This window comes from Semicossyphus pulcher, unplaced genomic scaffold (assembly GCF_022749685.1).
Source record: "Semicossyphus pulcher isolate SPU_LCO1_2020_fin unplaced genomic scaffold, fSemPul1.0.p SCAF_8, whole genome shotgun sequence".
Lineage (NCBI taxonomy): Eukaryota > Metazoa > Chordata > Actinopteri > Labriformes > Labridae > Semicossyphus > Semicossyphus pulcher.
Genome location: NW_027211759.1, coordinates 4,729,922 through 4,751,581, shown reverse-complemented (window position 1 = coordinate 4,751,581; position 21,660 = coordinate 4,729,922). Strand labels below are relative to the sequence as shown.

Here is a 21,660-nt window from a genome sequence, read left to right as displayed (position 1 = left end):
CCAGATTTTGGGATGTTTTCCTCCTGAAGATGCAGCGCAAACAAGTCCAAAAAATTAAAAACAGCCTATCCTTGGAGTGCACCAATCATGACCTACTTGGGGGTTGGTGGGTTCAAAGTCTCCACCCCTAAAATATTCATGAGCTCCTCTCCTCCTCCGTCTCCTCATCCTCGCGAGCAGCATGGGATCGACTGGGCAGGAGAGGCGGTCTAATCACGTTCCCTGCTTTAGTGAACGTCTGATCCCTGGAAGCTGTGACGGCCTGATCAGACTGATTGAAGATGTTTTGGAATATGGATTTCCCTCTGGATACGAGATCCGGGTACAAAGGCCCTGTCTCCTTCAGCCCGGGGGGGGGAGAGATGAGCGAGGGGGGGAGAGGTGAGCATAGACGAGGGGGGTCCCTTCCCAGAGAAAGACCCTTTAATTGGGCTAAAACCCCGAGGCCGGGATCCCCCCTCCAGGGCAAGTGGAGAGCTGGACTCCATTATACACACACACACACACGCACACACACGGAAACACACTAATGTTAACACAATCTCCAAAAAAAACCCTCACCCTGTCCCAGTCAAGGCGCACACACACACACACACACACACACACACATACACACGCCAAAACCATCACTTGTCATTGGCCCAGCTGCTCCCTCTTCAAAGCTGTGGGCTTCTGGGTGGCCGTGTGGACGAGAGCAGAAAAGAGAAAAGTCCTCAAGAGCTGCAGCCCGGGCCAAACAACACCAAATATCATCCACGCACGCTCCCGGACTCGTGCACGAGCTCTGCAGGAACCCTGAACGCTCGCCTTGATGAAGTACAGGAGGAAATGTCGGACAAGGAGCGAGGCGCGATTCCTCCTCCTCCTCTCTACATTATGCTGTGTGCTCTTCTTGCTGTTTGCTGTTTGTTGATGTGATCACATCTTTAATTGAAGGAAAAGTAGTGATACCATAAAAATACTGCATTACAAGTAAAAGTCCTGCATCCAAAGTTATACGATAATAAGGATCCAAGAAGGCCGAATCAGAACTTTAAGTTCTTAAGGTCATATCTCGCACAAACCTGCACATCTGTACGGCTCTTTCATTACACCACATGTTGTATTATGTTGCTTTTTTATATTTTTATTCTATTTTTTATCTTATTCTACTTTAGTTCACCGACAGTAAGAGAACTATTGTTAAATAGCTTTTTACTTATTTGTATTCTACTTCTGTTTATTGTTCTGCACCTAAACAATGAGACACATTCTTTGTGTGTGAACCTACAAGAAACTTCTGATTATATAGAGCTGTATATTTTTTTTATAGCTATTTTTTTGTGACTGTTTTATCTCCGTTTTTTTATTATACTTTCATTTGTTATATGATTTGTTTTGTGTGCTTTTACTTTGGAAATTTAGCAGCTTCCTTTAAGTGTTTCTGAGCTGTTAAAATAAGTGAAAGTACAAAATAATGACGAGCAACAAATATTTAAGGATCAAAAGTAACTTGTTATTAAAGGCATGTCTCTTTCAAGAGGATTAAATAACCACTGATGAGGTATTTGGCAGTTGAACCTTGTCAAAATGAAGGTACTTAACATTTTTAATCCACCTTTGAGTCATTTTAACCTGAATGTGCGTCGGGTTTAAAAACTAGTCTCAGTTTTGGTTCTAAAATCTAAATATGAAAAGAAAAAACAGAGAAAAGAAAGAAGAAGGAAACTAACTGTTGATGAGTGTCACATGCATGGACAGTATGTACACCCTTTTGTGTAGCTCATGTGTGTGTGTGTGTGTGTGTGTGTGTGTGTGTGTGTGTGTGTGTGTGTGTGCATCAGCATTTCAATCAGAATTCTTTCTTCACATGAAAGAAATGCCTTTGAAAACTGCATTTAGACCATGTGATTCTTATCAGTCAAACATGTCCGTGCATCTTCTGATGTGCACCCACATGTGACCTGCCTGTCTGTCTGTCTGTCTGTCTGTCTGTCTGTCTGTCTAACCTTGTTGCCGTTGTTGAGGCTCATGCTGCTGAGAGCCGACAGCTTGGCTTCCAGGCTGTGGTGTCCCGGCTGCTGCTGCTGCTGGTGGTGGAGCTGCTCCCTCTGGATCTGCTCCCTCATGCTGCGCGCCTCCTGGATGGCCTTCATCACCGCGTCCTGGTCCCCGAACAGCGCCGTGGAGTTCAGGCTGGACAGGATGTCTGCGAGGGGAGGAGAGAGGAAGGGATGACTCGTCTGTCACTTTGATTGTCACTTAATTTGTGTCTCCTTTTCAAACCCAGATCTTTATTCTGTGGTTTTGTCTGTTTGCTGTATTTATTGTTTGAAAACTGCCCCCTGTGATGACTGCATTGCAAAATATCCCATTTCATCTGTGTTGGTCCAATGCTTTGCTGTCTGTTATACATGTTTGTAATGTTTTAAAGTTTTATATGAATGAAATGATTATGTATAAATACTGTATATATATTTCTTAACTTAAAACATTTGAGATTTAACCAGATTTGATGAACAAATTCTAGAAAACGTGAGCACCAACCGGAAAAACATCATCAGATTCAGACTCAAATGTTGCTGTAGTTCTGATTGGTGTACAAATGTGTCCGTTTATACCAATTTTTTTTTATTTAAAATAAAAACAGCAAAACTTTGGCAGGAAACTGTCAGTTATTGTGCGACTCTTCAACCTAAAACCAAGAATAAAAGTTTGCACGGCTTTTAAGCATCTTCCCCTTATGGAAGCCCAAAGCAGCATCCAAACATTTTTTACTCCGTTTTCCCGTGATGACGAGTAATGTTCAGTTGTTTTCAAGAGATCTTGACTTATTTTCCTTGTCACTTCCAGATAACAAAGCTTGTTTTCTCATTATGACTGGATAATTTTCTGTCGATCTATAAAACACACCAACAGGCTGCTCACTGTGATGTTACAGAGCAGGACATGCCATGCTGCCATCGCCCACACTGATGAGGTCCATTCAGCCCGTTTCTATGTTTGTTTTGTGCTTTTGCAGCTCTGGAGATACCAGTTTAGATCATCTGATCTCGAGATAAATAAGTCGAGATCTCGAGAAAACAACCACAAATGACTCGTTACCGCGGGAAAACGGAGCAAATAAATGTGTGGATGCATGTCTGCCGAACAGTTTTATTATGGTAAGGGGACATGTTTTAGTTATGTTTCTATTGTTATAATGTGTTTTTGAATCACGTTGGTGAAGTTTGTTTCGTTTTAAAAACTGTTTTGCCATTCAAAGGTGAGACCTCAGCCACGATTGGCTGACAGTACTAGCGTGTGTGGCCGCACAGCACTGTCACTCCAAAGTTGTAGAAAACATGGCTGCTCTAGGATCGGTTATTCGGCCTTGTATGTACGAGCCAGAATCTCCAGGAGGTATCAGAATGGTGAGCTGAAATCTTGTCAAAGACTTGACTACAAGCTCATGCGAGAAGGCAGCGTGAGGTGAACGACGGTGAATGACGATTGGTCGATTTCAGTGAAAGCGAGGTTCCACCTGCAGCTGTTCTGAACGGCTCATTTCAGAGGCGACCTTCACCTTTCCTTACAACAATAAACACCCAAAAATTTGAAACCCGTGAAAATATGAGAATATCCATTTAGAAGATGTGGCCCCCCCTGAATAATAAAATCCTTGTTATTTTCTGAATCCTTCGGTTATCTCGACAAAAAAGTACCAGAAAATGTTTCTTTAGACTTGTACCTTCACAGGTAACCTTCAGGGAAGTTTCATATGCCTCAAGTCTTAACGTTTCAGTATTCTTCATTTATTTGGTTTTAAAGTAACAGAGGAGTTTTCAGTTTTCAGACGGTTTGAAAAGTAAAATACAGAAGGTGCTGAACTAGAAATCTTACAGCTGCTTACACATTTAAATGAACAAAAAATTGTACATTTTATCTGGTGTTTTTCCAGTTTCTTATGGTGGCCAAATGTTATCAAAGTTGTTTTCCAGTGCACACAACGACAAAGCCTCCTCCCCCTTGTTTACGCGCCGTGCCTCACACTTCAGAAGCCGATGCACGCTTAAAGAATGAGGAAAAAAATAAATAAAAGGATGCAAAGTTTCCGTCGCCCTGCTCGTTTAATTAGCAGACAAGTAGGAAGCCCTGTATGCTTGGGTGGCCGTTAACATGGGCAAAAAATAACTTAGCAGGGAACACAAGCGACGCGTCCTCAAAGCCACTCCAGAGGAGCTGGTGAAATTGTTTTCTGGGGGGATATAATGAGAGGGTGTAGATTGGCCTTAATAACAGATAGCAGAGGTAGGGGCATAAAAGGTCTAGCGCGGGCAGACAATGATGTGAGGAAGCTCTTAAAAACCAAATAACGTGTGCTGGGTTTCACTGCTTCCGCTGCCGGGGTTTTCATTGGGGCTAAATACAGGGCTTTGGACTCCTGTAAAACACAAACACACACAGACACACACACAGACACACACAGGTCTCGTCGTGGGGTTGAGGTGTCTGCAGTCTATCAGGCGCATGCGACGCCGCTCGGTTTGTCTGTGTGTGGCGGGGAGGAGGGAGGTGTTTGGGTGGGTGATGTTTTTGTTTTTCCGGTCGAGGGGAAGGAATGGTTTTACACCGGCGCGTACAGTACAGACGGGAACAATGCGCTCGTGTATGAGAGTGTTTGTTTGTGTGTGAGAGAGAGCATGTGTATGTGCGTCAAACTTTCCCCTCCAAATTTGTTTTTGGCATGTCGAAGCAGCATTTAAACCGAGTGATTCTTATTGAACATGTCAGTGAAGCCAAAGTTAATGCACTTCTTTTTGTGAGGGTAACATTGCTTATGCTTTTAACCCAGTGGTAAAGGAAACACTGGTGTTACAGCTCATGTATAGCTGTTTCCACCGCAGGAACTTTCCCCAGTGACTCGGGTTTCTTAGAGGAACTTTGTGTGCTTCCACCGCAGGCACAGGCTCTAAATAAAGTCCTGGATGCCTAATTTTACCCCCTAAAAGGTTCCTGCTCTATGGGTAGTACTTTCTAAAAGTACAGGGACTTAGTTTTTGGCCTTGCAGTGCTAAACATGTCTGGTTGGTGGAGTACAGGTGTGGCTTTTTCACGCTTTAGGGGGAGACTTATTTGGCAAATCTTCACAGATCCTTAGACCGCGGTGGATATGGAGACAACAGAGGGATGGAGGAACCTTTTAAGCTGCATTTGCACCAAAAGGTGCTTTTCGACAGCAGGAACTTTCCCCAGAAACTAGGAACTTTTCAGTAGCAGGAACCAGGGTCTAAATTTAGTTCCCGGGTTATCGATTTACCCCCTGAAAAGTCTCTACTCGGGGGGGTAGTACTTTCCAAAGCTTTCACGGCGGGGCCTGCAGTGCTGATCGTTTGTGATCGGTCGAGTACGCAGCGTTTTATTTCACCCGCCATGTTTAAAAGACTGATCATCTTTCCAGTGTTGATTCAATGAATCTATTTGCAATGCAATAAAGAACGATCAAAAACAGTGCAAACAGCCTGTAGTGTCGCACAACTGGTGATAATGATGTCACGTTTCATGGCGTCATCTTTGTTGAATGGCCTTCATCGTCTTCTTACCGCCACCTACTGGACTGGCGGTGTAGAGCAGTCATTGCTTCTCCATACATCATTGGCCTGATTTGCATAATCTTCCCAGGACTTTAGGAGACAACAATGGGCCACAGGAACCATTCAGTTCCTTGTAGAGAAGTTCCTGGAATTAAAAGTTCCTGGTACTTTAATTCTAGTGCTAGAAAGTAATTTGCAAGTGATTAAAGGTCCCTCCAACCCAATACTGTCTGTGAGGAACTGTGAAGTGAAGGCAAATAAGTCTCCTGAATGCCGCAAGTACTCAACCAAGTCCCACCTGTACAATGAGAAAGTACTCCCCTCCTTCTAGCCCTTTTGCAAGGCTTAAAAAAGAACTTTATTTAGACCCTGGTCCCTGTGGTGGAAACACACAGAGTACGTCCCTGGAGAAACTTCCTGCAGTGTAAACGCAGCTTTAGTCCCTGGAAAAAGAATCCTCTGGGACTAAAAGTCCAGGTAGTTTTGGTGGAAATGTGGTTTTTGTGTTTGTAACGTACCCAGAGAGGTGTTCCTGCCCATGCTGGGGATGGGGCTCGGGATGCGGCCCTTGCCCATGCCTGAAGGACTGGACTTGTTTCCGGAGAACAGACTGTGTGTGGGGGACGTCGGGGAGCGAAGAGGGTCGGCTGTCTTGGGTCTGGCTGAGAGGTTCAATGGCTGTGTGGATCCCTCCTCCTGTTGGTAGAGCAGACGCAGCAGACATGTTAAATGGACATGCACAATATTTAACTTCTCCTTTGCACATGCACAGAAACAGGAAGTTCTCAGCGATCATAAGTTCACCAATATAACTTTTGCTACAAACAGCTTCAGAGAGTCCACAGTGCGACACAGACACATGTTTTCTGCTGTGAAAATGTGTCACCATTTAAAGTGTAACTGACTGAACGCAGCAGCAGATTTTAAATGATGTCCAAAGTCTCCCTTTAAGTTCTCTCAGCGACCGATGAGCAGATATCCCTGTCAGGCTTGTTCCCTTCAGTAAATGAATTCCTCTGCTGACCTCTGTGAACCTGACGGGGGGAAGATGCAGTACACCGTCTTGTTGTAACAATGGCACCTTTGTTTGTGCGACTCCTCTATTTCTAATCAAAAGCTCATGATCATCGATCCACTTAAAGAACCCCTGGAAAAAGTAAGACAAGAAGAAAACTCCCGCTGCACGAGCGTGGATCTGTGTGTTCAGGAGGAACATGGAGCACGGGGAGGGGAGTGGGGGCTGAGGCTGCGGGTGGCACGCCAAAGCATCGGTGGGTAGTCTGGGGGTGTGCGGGGGTAAGCGGCGGGCGGGGAGTTTGGAGGGCACAGCACTACTGTTTGAGTGCGGTGAGCTCTGACGCCGGTCTATTGTGACGCCGCTGCAGCTGTGCCCCACACACACACACACACACTCACACACACATGGCTTCCATTATTGCCTCGTCGTTGAGTAAAGATGAGGCGTACGCTCTCTCCAGTGAAGGGCTCTGGGCTCCTGCCAAACAGCAGCCAGCGCCAGTGTCAGTGTGTGTGTGTGTGTTTGTGTGACTTTTAAATAAGCTGTTTTTAATCGACTCCGCGCCGTCACGCGCTGAGCGTCGTTTCACCAAATTTCCAGCCTCTAACTTTAACTCCGCTGATCGTCGTCATTATGAATCTTGTGTGTTTTCCTTTCATTAATAACCTGGACTCACTCTTTCCTTTGTCTTATTATGTTGTCTGTTACTGTATACACCATAGAGACTCTGTTTGGTCCCATTAATATCCCTTGTGCTTGAATCTACTCACATTTCCTCCATGATGCTGCTCCATGATGCTGCTGTCTTTGCCGTCACAGAGACGTCCCCTCACTTAATTTCCACTCAACACAAACCACCCTGCAGCCGTGGACTCACCTTAATCTGAGCGACAGGACTGGATGCTCGCTTCTCGCTCTTCAGGGCGGAGGGGGAGAGGGGACCGGAGGAGTTGGGAGCCTGCGGGAGGGGAGTCATCTTGGCTCCTGGGGAGATCTGCATGCTGGCCAGCTGGGCGGCGTACAGCTGCTGCAGAGAGAGGAGAAACCAGCAAAACCGACAGGCTATTAACATCGCTCGCCAGCAGCTAGTCAGTGGCTTTCCTCTTTCATTCTCTCTCCTCTCTTCTTCTTCTTCTGAGCCCCCCCTGCACACACACACACACACACACACACACACCCTTGATCCTGTTGTATGTTTTATGTTTTTGGCTGCGTCCTCTCCCTGGTACCGCTCGCATCGTGGCGTGTGTCTGAGCCAAACACACACAGAACTAACGTGGAAAGAAATGCACACACACACACACCTCGATCTGAAACAGACAGGAGCGTCCCAAACAAATGGGAGTTTCATTCCAGCTAAACATTTTTATTTTCAATTATGTGCAATCCATCTCTGACACTTATTCTTTCAGCAGATGCTGGGAGCAGCTTGCATATCAATTTGCATCCACAAATACCTCCAGACAGAAGAGAAACTCTGCTCGTGTCCTCCTGAAGTTCAACACTGACCATCGATAAAATATGAGATCGTGTGTTTGCTTCTGCAAATTAACTTTTTAGACAATGTCTGGCTCAGGGATGCTAACAAAAAGGCTGCTTTCTTTATATTTCAAAAATCAACATGAACCACAAAGAAATGTTTTTGTCAGCCTGACAGTTTTCCAAAAGGTTTCCGAGCAGAGCCGCACTGATAATAGTCCAATAAAGTCAAGTCAAATTAGGAATGCAAACAATACTGAAGAGTTTCAAAAACACTTGAGGCTAATCTTGTCATATTTGGTTTGTCCTTGCATTAAGAGTTTCTTCACCGACTTCCATCTCTGAGACAATGGCGGACAATCGCGTTTAAGTAGGGTTAGTCATACTGCAATTACATCTCAGGCATGAGTCAATTGAAAAACACTTGAAAATAGCGTAAAAATAATAGAACACTTAAAAAAAGCCTTGGAAAGTATAAGTATGAACCATCTGCCTTCAGCGTTGGACGAAAACATTAAATGTAGCAAAGGAGAAAAAAATTGTAGCGATTTTCCGTCCAACAAAAATCAAAGAGTCAAATACTCGGCCCACAGTCCAGGGTCTTCTAAATCAAAGCTAGCTGGCCAGACAAACCGCTGCCTGTAACCACTGTCAACCCCTGTCTGAATGCATTGGAGTGTGAGTGTCGGAGTATCAAAGAGCCTGTCCTCAGGAAAACCACCCAGACGTGGCTGGCCTTCACTTAGACTCCCTCTTCTTCCTCTTTCTTCTCTGCTTTCCTCTCGTTCCTCTCACCTCATCTATCCCCCCCTCCGTCTACGTCTCTGTCTTAGTTTTGTCCTCCACCCGTTTGATCTCTCTCTCTCTTTTTCTTCTGTCTCTCAGATTTGCTCCAAAATCACTCTGCTCTGTTTTTACTCTCTGCCCCCTCGGCCTAAACGGCCCCCAGTGTTGTGAGATCTGATTTCCCTGTAGTCAAAACTGCAAAGCCTCCTGGGAGCAGAGATCCAAACGCAAAAGAGTGTGCAAAGGAGAGAGAGAGGGGGATAGAGAGCGCTGTTCTGCAGACACACGAGACCACCGTCGCTTCACCGCCGGAGCGCCAGGCTCAGCGGTTGAGGCCATGCAGAGAAATTGGCTGGCCCTCTTTCCACTTCTCTCGGAGCGATATTAAACACAAACAGAAGGGGCCTCGCCGCTGAAACAAAGCCCTGATGTCACACCGCTTATTTTCCTTGGAAGGCACCGGGAGTGCTCGGGCCAACCCCTGGTGATATGAGATCCTCGTAAGAATGTGCCTCGAATGGCTGCTGGTGAGGCCTCTCGCGTCAATCAAGCCGACCGCAGAGTTACTTCTGGTGATGCCTGATATTCTTACAGCTCAGAGGGGAGCAGACACACGAGTCTTTGAGGTAAAACGCACAGTTAGGGCCTCACACCCGCGGACCTGCCTGTGTGCAAACGCACCCACCGCTATTGTGCTGCTAGCAGCGATTCCATCAGCAGTAAGGAGAGGGAAATGTTGAACAAACAAAAGAGCTTTTACCTGATTTTCTCTGAGACACTCTGAGATTGATTGGCGACTGGGGAGGCCAATGTGCAGCGTAAACAACCCCAAGTAGAGCGCTCGCCGTCCAGACAACCCTCAAGGGAAGACAATGCCGCAATTTCCTAAATTACAAATTGACAAAGAGGGATTCAAACTACTCCGCAGCTGTCCGGACTATCTGACTGAGCTTTGGATCTTAAGTGCTAATTTGACCAAAATCCAAACCATTAGTCGCTCATTTCTTTACCCTGCTGATCCTCATCATCAGGCTTCTGCCCAAACTTGGCCTACTGCTTAAAAACACAGAGCAGGTGATGTTGTTGTTGCAGTCGGGGTGTGGGCAGCACTGTCTGGACTTTTGTTCTGCAGCCTCCTCCGTGCTCAGGCCGGCCCGTCCCATTAGGACCGAGTGGAGGATCCCTCTCGCTGGCCTCTTTTAGTGCCGGGCTGCTATCGATCTCAGGAGTACACAAACAAATGAGGTTTTGTCTTTTTCAGCAGGTTTGCAGGAGGAGGAGGAGGAGGAGGAGGAAGTGGTGAAGTGGATGGACTGCCACTGAGCAGGCCCACTCAGAGAACAGGGGTGGTATACTGCACTGGGAGGGTGAGACGGTGAGCGGCCGGCTGCATGAAGACAACCATTATCTCACTTCCAGTTCACAGAACAGATGCTTGGTTTTTTTAAGTGGAGGCATCTGATTGCCATCCAATCATTGTCCTCATTCTAAGACAAAGAAATCCATTCTGGCCTCATTACTGTATGTTGGCAAACAGGGCAGAACTCTTGGCTCTGGGGCACCGAAGTTTGTTCCTCACCGCCGTCTCCCCCCCGCCCCCCCCTGCCTCACACACAGCAGCAGACTCGCAGCGAGAAATGTCTTATGATTGGGAGAAGAATGTCAGCTAAGCAACTGTATTTCACTCGCATTAGCCGTGACAAAGGGGGGCTTTCTTCAGCAAGAATCCACTGTTTGTGTCGGGGGTCTGGAAACAATTGGCCTGATCAGGTTCCCACGCTGATAGCGCTGCATTTGTGCCATCAATACTGCGAGGTCGGGTTATGATCGGTCAAGCAGCCTGCGCCAAATATGTCGTCCTGCCGCTGATTTGATAAGTTTATTCAATTGATTAAAGCATAAAACTGAGGAAATTACTTCCAAGTGATGTAACTTTCTGAACTTTTCACCGACTCCTCTTCAAGCTTGTGCAGGTTCATGTTTTCACTGCCTGAGAATACGCTCCCACCGTGCGCCACATTTTGCCCGCTTGACCGTCAGTGCCAGCCAGCTGTCTGAATGCACGCTACAGGCAGAAACATCTGGAGGAGTCTGGCTACAACATCTGTCCATCCTGCACTCAGCACAGATCTGGCATTGAGAGGACTCGATGCCAGCTGGTGTGTACTCGACTACGGCATGCAGGCGAGGAGGAAGCTAACGTAGAACTAACAGGGTGTAATTGAGTATTAACAATGCTGTTTGAGAGGCTAATGCACAGTTTGGCCGCTGTGGAAGGAAGCGTAACTGAGACTAACACTGAGAGAACACATGAAAAAGACAAGATGTCTGTGGGTGCACTGGATCGTCGCCTTTACAGTGGAAGCTTATTTAAATCTGGACTGACTGAGGGAGAGGCCGAGTCGTTCGCTGAACAAGTAGCGTCTAATGATCAATGAGCCATTAATGCATGCAACTACTCGCACCCTACAATGCACAGGCCATAATGCAGACTGTAAGTGCATGTCTGATACACTAACAGAGTTCATCATCAACATCAGAACCGCCAATCAAAGGGTCAAAAGGCCAGAGACAGTTTCCATGCAGAATAACAAAAGCCACCAGACGTTTGTTAGCAAGGCGCCGGGTTAATGGACACTCACACGGGTTGTGAGAAATGCAGTCGTTGTCCCTCACCTCTCAAAGGCAGAGCCCATGAGGAAAGCAGAGCCCGAGCTGAGACGGAGAGAGAGAGCCACTGTGGCACTACAGCGTAACCGCCATGGCTACATGCAGGCCAGAGGGCTTAAGATAGTGCGGGGTGTGGAGACATTAGATGTCCCTGTTGTATCAGAGTCACATTAGTTCAGGGTTTCCTGCAGAATAATGGCACACCTATCATGAAATAAAGACCTCTGCCAACACTGGGAGAAACTACCGTAACATTCGGTGTATAAGACGCACTTTTAATGGGCTGCGTCCTAGATACCTCTTATTTACAATATGCTTGAGTGCTGTTTAAAGCGAGGAAAACTAACCTGATTGTTGCTAACGCTTCGTCACAGACATGCGGCGTCATGATCGCCAGTGCGGCCGCCACCCTTGCAACAATCAACGGTACTGTAGGCTGCCAGCTACCGCTAGCTACTGCACCGGTAGCTAGCATGATTGCAAACTCTTTTTTGAATTGAACTTTGAAAATGAATTGAAATAGTTTTGTAACTTTATTAATACATAGCTATAGAAAACCTTTTTCTCTCTGGGATACCCCCAAAAAAAGACTGTGTCTTATATTCTGTATTTTACCGTATATACCACGTGGTAGAATGTTCCTTATTCAGGTGTTTAAGTAACAAGATATTGGTTAAAGCATCCGCTGAGGCCTCAGAAGATAACGGACAGAGGTCAGGGGCAAGGGGGGATAGTACTCCCAAGGCTCAGGGTGACCCTATAACACTGTAGATCGTAAATCCTCCTGTGTGCTGATGAAGATATGCACCGTCCGCAAGTTGGCCTTCAAGTTATCTGTTGTTATGGACAGAGTGGCTCCGTACCCAGATGACTCCTCCTAACACTTGTTCCCGTGTCTTGCCCGTTTGAGGCTGTCTGTCTTATTTAACTATAAGTAAAATTCGGAGCATGAGGAAAGGTCTGTTAGAATTGACTTGGCATTACAGTGCTCCTCCATGTGTGTTGTTTCTGTCACTTAGAATATAAACTCTTCAGGTTAAGACACCTGAGTCTCCTGAGTCTTCTTCTTCATCTGGTTCATCAAGCTTAATGGATTCCATCACAACAAGCACAGTCCTGATCTGTCATGAGTCTGTTGTTTAGACTTTACTTTATATTCCACCTGCGCCACAGTATGTAACCAGAGATGTAACCGACTCATCAGGTTAGATCATTACACAACCTAACAAAGATTAATACTAGGCCTTTCAGAGCTCGCTCAGCTTCAGCGTCTACAGTTTGTCTGACGAGATCCAACAGTTCTTCATTTTTCCTGCTCACGTGTTGTTGTCGTGTATCTGCTTTTGTCCTCTTAAAGGATCAGTTTTATAGTTCAGAAACAGATATTTCCACAAGATTAAAAAAGTAAAAGCAAATAACTGATAGCTCATTTCCTGAGGGAAACCCTGTAGTTGTCACAGACGAACAGGAAGCTCACACACACACAGCAAAGACACTCCAAACACATGCAGCCTACATGATAAAAGTCTGTTAAGGAGCCGGGGTAATGGGGGAGAGGTTATTCACTTGTACAGCAGAGCTCTGAGCAGGTGTCTTTATTATTATCCAGATCCTGTTCTGCTTTGTTTTTTGCATCGAGCAGCACCACAGAACAAAGAGAGCTACTGTCTGAGATAAAGATACATAACTGAACAAGTTAAAGTCGTAAATCTCGTCATGATTGCTTTTGGCGTACGCATTGTTGTCAAAACAATGTCCAAACATGTGCTGGAAGCCAGCGCCTCCGTCTCGCAAAAATTCCTCAGATAATCACCCTTTTTTTCTCCCATAAACACTTCCCCACGCTGCCTCTCTGTCTTCCTCCCACTCCCAGGCTCCTGCTCCGTTACAGACAACGGCGTGATGAGACGCTTCCTCTTTCATTCAGGTTCCCCTCTGCCGCTCGTTCTCCTTGTCTCAGGCAGTGTTTAAATGTGAATGAGTTTGCATCTCCGACATCATTCATCCTCTTACCTCTCACAAGAGAGAGAGAGAGGTAAGAGACTCTTTTGATCATTTCAAAGCCAGGAGTGGAGACGGGCTGCGCCGGGGCTCCCATCCCCTCAGCGCAGCACGGCGCTTTGCTAAGTCAATAGCTGCTAATGAGGGCCTCGATAAGCGAAAACCACAATACAAATTGAATAAAGTGAGATAAGGATTCTTGTAACATCCAAAAGCCATGCTACGGTAATGACTGACATGATGAAGCAACATTGTTTGCAGTGAAAAAGCTTTAGAGGGCTTTTGTTCTTTGTACTGAGAGAAGGTAGAGCAGGAGGGGCGGCCGGGTCGGGTTGTGAAATTCCAAACCGCCTTCAGGGAGCAGCGATCTCAATCTTCTCTCCCTTTTGCTGTTTTTGTTTCGCTTCTTTTTTCAATGCAAATATGCTCTATGATAACCATTATGGGTAAGTGCTATTCTCCAACTACAGGTGTCAAGCTGCAATAAAATATTTGATGAATTGCCCGGGCCAGGTGTTGTGCTGGTGGGGCGGAATTCCTCTGTGGTTCATCATAACAGCTTTTGTCTGACACAGCTGACAGGCAGCAGATACGTATATGTTAGCGTCGCCCTATAGGGCTGCATCTTTATCCAAAGCGTCACGCTGTTTTATTGGGAAAGTGAACTCCATTATATCCAATTAAGAAATGAGCGTGTGATCTGAGCCGACTGATGTACGTATGCTGGGCCTCCTCCGGCTGTGTTCTCCTTTAACGACTTATTTCTTCTCTTATGGGTGTTTTTCTGGAGTTCTCGTGCACGTATATGCAACATGGAGAAGCTGAGAATATAGATTTGGTACACAGCAAACTAATGTAAAGAAATAATGATGCATGATAATTTTATGGCCAAGCATTTGCACGTTTCATCTGCAGACAGAGATAGGAAGTAGTAACTCGAATCGAGAGTTCTCAGGTCTCTGTAGTGTTTCACATTTGACTTTCACCATTCAGTATTTTCACACAAACATCTGTACATTGTACTCCAGGCTTGGGGAGTAACGTAATACAACAGTGTTACGTAATTAGGGTACAAAAAAAGGCAACTGTATGCTGTTACAGTTACAGAAATAAAAGAGGTCATTAGATTAGATATTTATTAAAAATGGGGATAACTATTTTAAAATACATTTTAAAATGAAGACGAAAGATGCTCTGTAACATCTGACTTCTCATTTCTGAACCGTCCGTCTGACCGTCTCTCTACGACACGTCAAGTCTCACAACACCGCTCCTCAAAGTTGCCGCCAACAGTCTACGGTTGCCACGGCAACTGTGGTGAAACAAATGGGTGGAAATGGGAGCAACATCGCAGTACAGCGCAAGTTAACAGCTTCCAAGGACTCGACATCTAATCTAAAGAAACGTTTACAGGTAAGGCCAACCGCAAACGTTAGCGGCACAGAATCCAGTTAGAGATGTTAGCTAACCTGTCGTCTTCTACTATAACTACTGAACAATAGTTTGTGACTCTGGTGAAGCCGTGGTCAGGATGGTGTAAAAACACAAGCCCCAAACTGGAAGAAGTTGATGGAAGTTCACTTGAAGTGGTGTGACCAGCAGAGTTAACAAAGTGCATTTAAATAAGCATAATTAATTTAAACGAGCATTCAGACATTACAAAGTATTGAAATGTCTTTCTCTCGTCTTTATTTGCAGATTTAGTGTTGAAGTCGTCCAAAACTGAATTAATCAGTGACGTTACTTTAAAACTGTGATACCTGGTTATTGATGACATATTTTAACAGGTAATTAGTAACCGTATCAGAGTACATTTTTAAAGTCACCCTCCCGACCCTTTTGTGCTCCTGACGATTTAAAAACAGCCTGGTTAATTGAATCATTGCACTCCGCCTTCCCAACCCCAATGGATGGAACAATAACACATGGGAAACATTATGTGTTTATCTCTTCATGCATATGACACAGGACGGACGTAACATCACTAACAGGAGAAAAAAAGTCGATCAAGACGAAACAGACGAGAGAGAAAGTTGACCACAGAAAAGAAGCGTCTATAGAAAGGGATAAAAACGTCCACACGTCATTACACTGTAAAAAAAGGATTTTTGAGGGTAGTAAATAAAATCCATGCAAATTGTGTAAATTATACTAAAAATAAGTCAGCAAGTGAAATATATTGAAATGAGTTAAGTTACAGTAAAAATTGCAACCCAAAATAACATTTTAACAAACGCTTGTTCTTGGCTGCAGGTTGAGGTTGGATTAACTGGTGTTCGCCGGCGTCGGTGTGCCATCGGGGTTGAAGTTAAGATTCCTGTTTTGTTGTGTATCATAAAATGAATGAAAGTGTTTATTTATTTATTAGTTAGATAAACCAGACGATTTGTAGGCGGCGTGTCTGTACATGACAAGACCTTTAAATGTGTAGCTCTCTCTTAGCGGCTGCACTGGCCGACTTAAATGAACACGAGCAGCGATGTTGATGATTTGAATTTATTTTTATTTGAGCATATTGAATTCCCAAAAGGCTGCACGGTGGTGCAGTGGTTAGCGCTGTCGCCTCACAATTAGAAGGTTCCTGGTTCAAATCCCGGTACCGATGAAGTGGGCTCGAGTTTGCATGTTCTCCCCATGCATGCGCAAGTTTCCTCCGGGTACTCCGGCTTCCTCCCGCAGTCCAAAGACATGCGTGAGTGTGAAAACTTGTCTCTGTGTCAAGAGTTTTTATTAAGTAATTAGTTGTGTAATGTAATGAGAAATGTTGAGTAGAATTTACCTAATTTATTTGAGTCTATCATAGCTGTTAAATTTAGGTACTCTTCACTCAAAACATAAAATGTACTCCATCAAATGAAGTGCAAACTGTTACCTCAGTTTTATTGAGTGGATTCTATAGGTCGTTTTTTATAGTGCACAGATGAAGCTGCAGGTTCAAGCAAAGCTAACGTTCATCGTTCTCTCGTTTAATATCTCGTTTCCCAAACATGACGTGACGTTCAGTCATCTCTGCACAGGAACAGCACAGGTAGAAACGTCCTTCAGAGGAGCCTGTGCTCTCTCTCTCTCTTCCTTCCGGGGGCTTGACTCGAGTCTGTTTCACACGTGTATCTGTACATCTACTTGAGTAAAGAATGTGTGTACGTTTGCGACATCTGTAAATCACACCGTGTGGCATTCCTCTCTCTGATTGTCTGGTGTTGTGTTGAGACCTCGGTCACGTTATATATCAAGCAAAATACCTTCCTCCTCTTTTTTATTAGAACACACTCAAGTTGGTTTTATAACTCACCTTGGCCTCCGCATTGTATGCAAAATACAAAAGGTTTCATGCACAGAGCATACATGTAACGGCTATTGTGCAGCTTCAGGTCGGGTATGGATAGGGAGCGTTAAAGGTTTGTTTTTTTTAATGGAAATCTTGCAAGTTTGCCCACTTCAACTCAGGGCGAGGTCATAAACAAGTAGGAGTTTCATGCAGTTTGCCAATGCTTCTTATCTTGACTGTTCTATTTAGCTCCTGCGTTATCTTCCGCTCTGGCCTGCTGGTTACATCCTCAGGATTAGATGTGTGCGTCCTTCTCAGTGTGCAAGCCCCTCACCGTTAGGCGTCTTTGTTCCCGTTGTGGGTCTGAACCTTGAGTTTATAATACTGCTGTTTATTTGGATGTGAAACTCCAGCCTTCATCAGAGTTAAGAGGCACGTCTTCAGGTTGCTCTGCTGGCATTTACTCCGTCTTCATAATCATGTGACCTCCTTTTTTCCCCAACGCTATGATAGGAGAAGTTAGACATTTCCTTTCGTTTAGTTTGAAGTGATGGAACAACAGACAGAGTTTTTTCTGAAACAACAAAAGCTATTTGAGGTTTTAGTTAAATGATGGAGAATGAAATAAGTTTCCTGGCTGCACGGTTTCTCTGTGTTACGGAGTGAACGCAGTAGCTTATAACACCTGCCTGCTGAACACCCTTACCTGTCACCACCTCATTGTCTGTGTCTGCTCGCTTCCACAGTGTGATCCTGTTGTCAGACATCGCTCGCTCTTTTGTGCAATTTCAATTCAAAAATATCGGTTCACGTTTAAACGTCGTCTCTGACTCATTTAGTGTCAGCCGCGCAGCTACTCCCGGCTTTGTTCGATGTTGTTTCAGGAGACCAGGTGTGCGTTTGAAACTTACCTGTAGCTGTAACGGGCTGAGTCCAGATGCCGCTGCAGCTGCCATTGTCGATGGAATGAACTGCATGGGGTAATTCTCACCTGTTGAGAAACCCAAACAACACAGGTTGTATAATGAGGAGAGACGTTACTGCACAAGAACTAACCTGCTCTTTACTTCCAGCCTCCCTCTCTCTCTCTCTGGCTCGCCCTTTGTCTCCTCTTTGCTCTCATGTTTTTATTCATGCCGAACAAAGGGTCACAAGTGTTTTATTCGAAGGTTAATAACGCGTATTGTTGGTACACATGGGTGCTTGAGTGCAGCGCTCCCTCATTGGGATGCACTCATGAATTCATATACGAGCACCCACTGTTCGTCCCTAAAAGGCTTTCCATGTCCGAGCCTTTGTTGCAAACGGACCAAAGTCAGAGGAGAGCGGACAATAATGGCTTTTTAACCCTTTCCTGCGTGCCCGCCTCTCTCTGCAGCCTCTCGGGGGTGCATGCTCATGCAGCAGGAATAAACACGGATTATTCTGTATGAAGTACGGGGCGGGGCGGGGGGGGTCAGCGGTGAGCGGCGTCAGGCGAGCACCTGGAGGAATGCATGCAAGACAGGAATGTGTGAAGGACGAGGAGGGAGGGAGAAAGCAGGTGGTGTCGCCAGTCCTGCAATAAGAAGACGACTGTGTGTGTGTGTGTGTGTGTGTGTGTGTGATTGTGTTTACTTGTTGTGCAGAACCCTTGTCGACTCCTGAAACATGCATGCAAATCTTTATGTGTGTTTTTGTGAGCGCATGCAATTTGTCTGTCTGCATCATCCCAAGCACTGTTGGGTCCCTGCGTACCAGGAGAACATGCTGGAGTGTGTGTGTGTGTGTGTGTGTGTTGTGTGTGTGTGTGAGAAAGTGTGAAATTCCATGTTGCAGATGTGTTGTGCAACTGACATGCTTTCAGCACGCCGTAAAAGAGACATTCCAGACTTCGCTGTGTCCAATGTATTGTTCCCGACGTGAACAAGCAGCGCTTGTAAATCTCTCCGCTCATTTCCAGAACATTCCTCACCTGACACACCTCATTAACATAGACTGGGATCCCAGTGTTTGTGTGCGCGCGCGTGTGTGTGTGTGTGTGCATGTGTGTCCAAGAGAGAGAGAGAGGGAGCTGCTGTTTCTTTATAGTTAACGAGAGCTGTCAGAGTTGTACAGCTTTTGTCCGAGGGAGGTTGTTGTTGGTGTTTATCCAGAAAACATAGATTTCCTTACACTCTCTGGTGTGTTGTCTAGTTCAGAACGTGTGTGTGTGTGTGTGCTTGTATACCTGGCTTGTAGGACATGCCCGGTGGAAAGAGGAAGCCTTGCTGTGCAGCGGCGGCAGCGGCCAGAGAGCGCTGGTCGTGAGGAAACACTGGGATCATCAGAGGAGGCATGTGGCCCTGCACCTGAGAGCGAGAGAGAGAGAGAGATGTTTGAAGCCGTAACATGAAAAATGTTTGGACAAGGTAACCAGAAGCACCTTGAGAACCATTTCTATCTCTACAAAGGCTACGCACACACGCAGACTACACACAATACACAGAATCCTTAAACACCAGCGACGGTGAAAAAAGACGGACAAACGAGAAAGACGAAAATAAAAAATGTAAAACGTACAAAAATGGAAAGATTATAAAGGAAGCAAAAGCCTGTCATACAAAAGGACAAAGAAAGGAGGGAGGGAGAAAGAAAAAAGAGGGTCGGGGAGAGAATAAAAAGGGTGAAGGGAAAAAGCAAAGAAAGACTGGAAATGAAAAACAGAAAAGAGCAAAGACAGAGGGACACGATAGAATAGAAAAACTGCGAACACACACGAGCAGACGTCCGACAGTTCCCATCAGCCGGGCCGAGGAGACCAAACAACACATAAAGAGGCGCATCCTTGAGAGGCGAGTGCAGAAACGTGAAACAAAATGCCGTTAAAACAACAGAGAGGGATAAGAGGCGCTTTCATGTTGGCTTGAAAGACTCTTAAAAAGTGAGGATCGCCCGAGTTTAGAGGCCGAGGCTCCGACTGACGAGAGCAAATCAAAGATGAGCCTGCGGGAGGCTATTAGCACTGTTCGTACTGTCTCACTCTCTTCCCCTCCATCTCATCCCTTCTCATTTCACTTTCATTTTCTCTCTCTCGTAAAAATGTTTGCCTGCGTCCCCCTCGTTTGTCTTTCTCTGCTCCTTTTCTTTTTGCTCGTTAAGCTTCTGTCTTCATGTTGTGACTTGATTTAAGAACATGCCGTTACTTTGTTTTAATGGATTTCAGTTCATATGTTTGCATTTAAAAAACAAGCAGCCAGCTCTCATTTCTTTTTAATTCTTCCCTTTTTATTAATTATATTTCCTCCACCTCTTTTCTCACGTTCTCTCATTCTTTGGCCTTTTTCTTGTTTTTAATGTCTCCTGGTTTCTCCAACTGACTCCTATTAGTTCTTATGAGAATAATGTCTGCTGCTTTCTTTGTCTGTTATCGTTCTCTGTCTTCTACTTTCTTTCTTCCCCTCACACTCTCACAGTTTTGCCGCTCTTCCTGTTTTCTTCTTCTCTCTTTCCTGTTTTAATCTCTGAGATGAAAGCTCGTTGATGCCTCTCTTTCCCTCTTTACCTCCGCTCAATGCCGTCCACCTCCATTCATCTCCTTTACTGCCAATTCATTAAGCGCGCTGACCCCTCCCTCCGTCCTCTGGGACACTTCATCATTAGAGCCCAAACTCATACAATCAGCATGTTGTGTGTTACTGTATTTCTTTGCATTTGCACTGCGCTGTTGAATTAGATGACTGTCCTGTGGGATGTTAATGGTGTGTGTGTGTGTGTGTGTGTGTGTGTGTGTGTGCGGGCAGTGAGGTTCAAAGAGCATGACTAAACAGAGAGAGAGAGATGAACAGGACCTCCCCTGACTGCTGCGTGTTTGCTGCAGAGCCGGACAGATTAGTCGATCTATAAGAAGATCAACAGGAAATTAAGGGACGACAAATTTGATAATTGATTAATTGTGTAACCTGTTTAGGAAGCAGAAAGAATTTCCTGCTTCTCTTCAAACGTGATGCTTATTTAGATATACAATTAAATATCTTTGGACGGCATCATTCGGATCTATGGCAACGTTAATATACGTCTCTCTTCCCGCATGTTCCCGTAGCGATATCTTATATTAAATAATGAGAGGCCTTGTGACCAAGGTTCGATGGGGAAGTTCAGACAGTGGTCAAAGTGTAAAGAGGTCGTTCTTCCATGTGCATCAATGTAAGCGTCTTACGTTATTCTTTGGCAGGTGATCAATGAAACAATTAATCAGTTTACCCAAACTACGACGGAGTCTGAGCGCCACGTGAAAGGAAAACTTTCCCTAACACAGTTACAAAGTGCTTGACAGAAAGATAAAAGGAAAGCGGTTAAAAAAAAGATACATTAGTTAAAAGTTAAAGGAGATCAGTTCCTGTAAAAGAAGGTTTTTTGTGGCCTGTCTTATTGTGATTGGCTGAGAGCTCCACAGTCCAGGGGCTCGGGTTGCAGAAGCTCCGTCACCTTCAGATACCAGTCGAGATTTAGGAACAACCAACAGAGCTGCATCCACCGATCTTAAAGAACATAACGGGTCAAAAGATCTATTATACATTTTGGAGCATGGCCATTTAGAGCTTTAAAAGTGAAGTAAAATCAAGACGTTAAAAGACGGGCAAGTACAGGAGTGATGTGCAGGTGTTTGTGGGTGCCTGTTAAAACTCGAGCGGCGGCGTTCTGGACCATTTGGAGTCGGTGGAGGGAGCTCTGACTGACACCAGTATAAAGTGCATCACAGCAGTGAACACTGAAAGAAATTGGGAGTGTGATTTACTTAGAAGAGAATTCTGAGTAAACTTAACAAAGGATATTCTCAGTGAAGTCTACATACGAATAAGCATTTAGTTTAACCAAGACTTTCTTGTGACGTTTACGGTGTTTATCAGTAGTTTTACTCAGACTTT

At 45.1% G+C, this 21,660-nt stretch overlaps 1 protein-coding gene across 1 annotated transcript in view; it reads right to left on the bottom strand.

Annotated features, from left to right (window-relative positions):
- LOC138612511 (transcription factor SOX-6-like) overlaps positions 1 to 21,660 on the bottom strand; it is a 133,011-nt gene that overhangs the window by 17,609 nt on the left and 93,742 nt on the right. The window contains exons 8-12 of the mRNA XM_069685818.1: positions 18,984 to 19,104; positions 17,686 to 17,765; positions 7,448 to 7,597; positions 6,071 to 6,248; positions 1,989 to 2,188 (exon numbers count right to left, since the gene is read on the bottom strand). Of these exons, the coding sequence (XP_069541919.1) occupies positions 1,989 to 2,188; positions 6,071 to 6,248; positions 7,448 to 7,597; positions 17,686 to 17,765; positions 18,984 to 19,104 (729 nt within the window). The remainder of the gene's footprint in view (positions 1 to 1,988; positions 2,189 to 6,070; positions 6,249 to 7,447; positions 7,598 to 17,685; positions 17,766 to 18,983; positions 19,105 to 21,660) is intronic.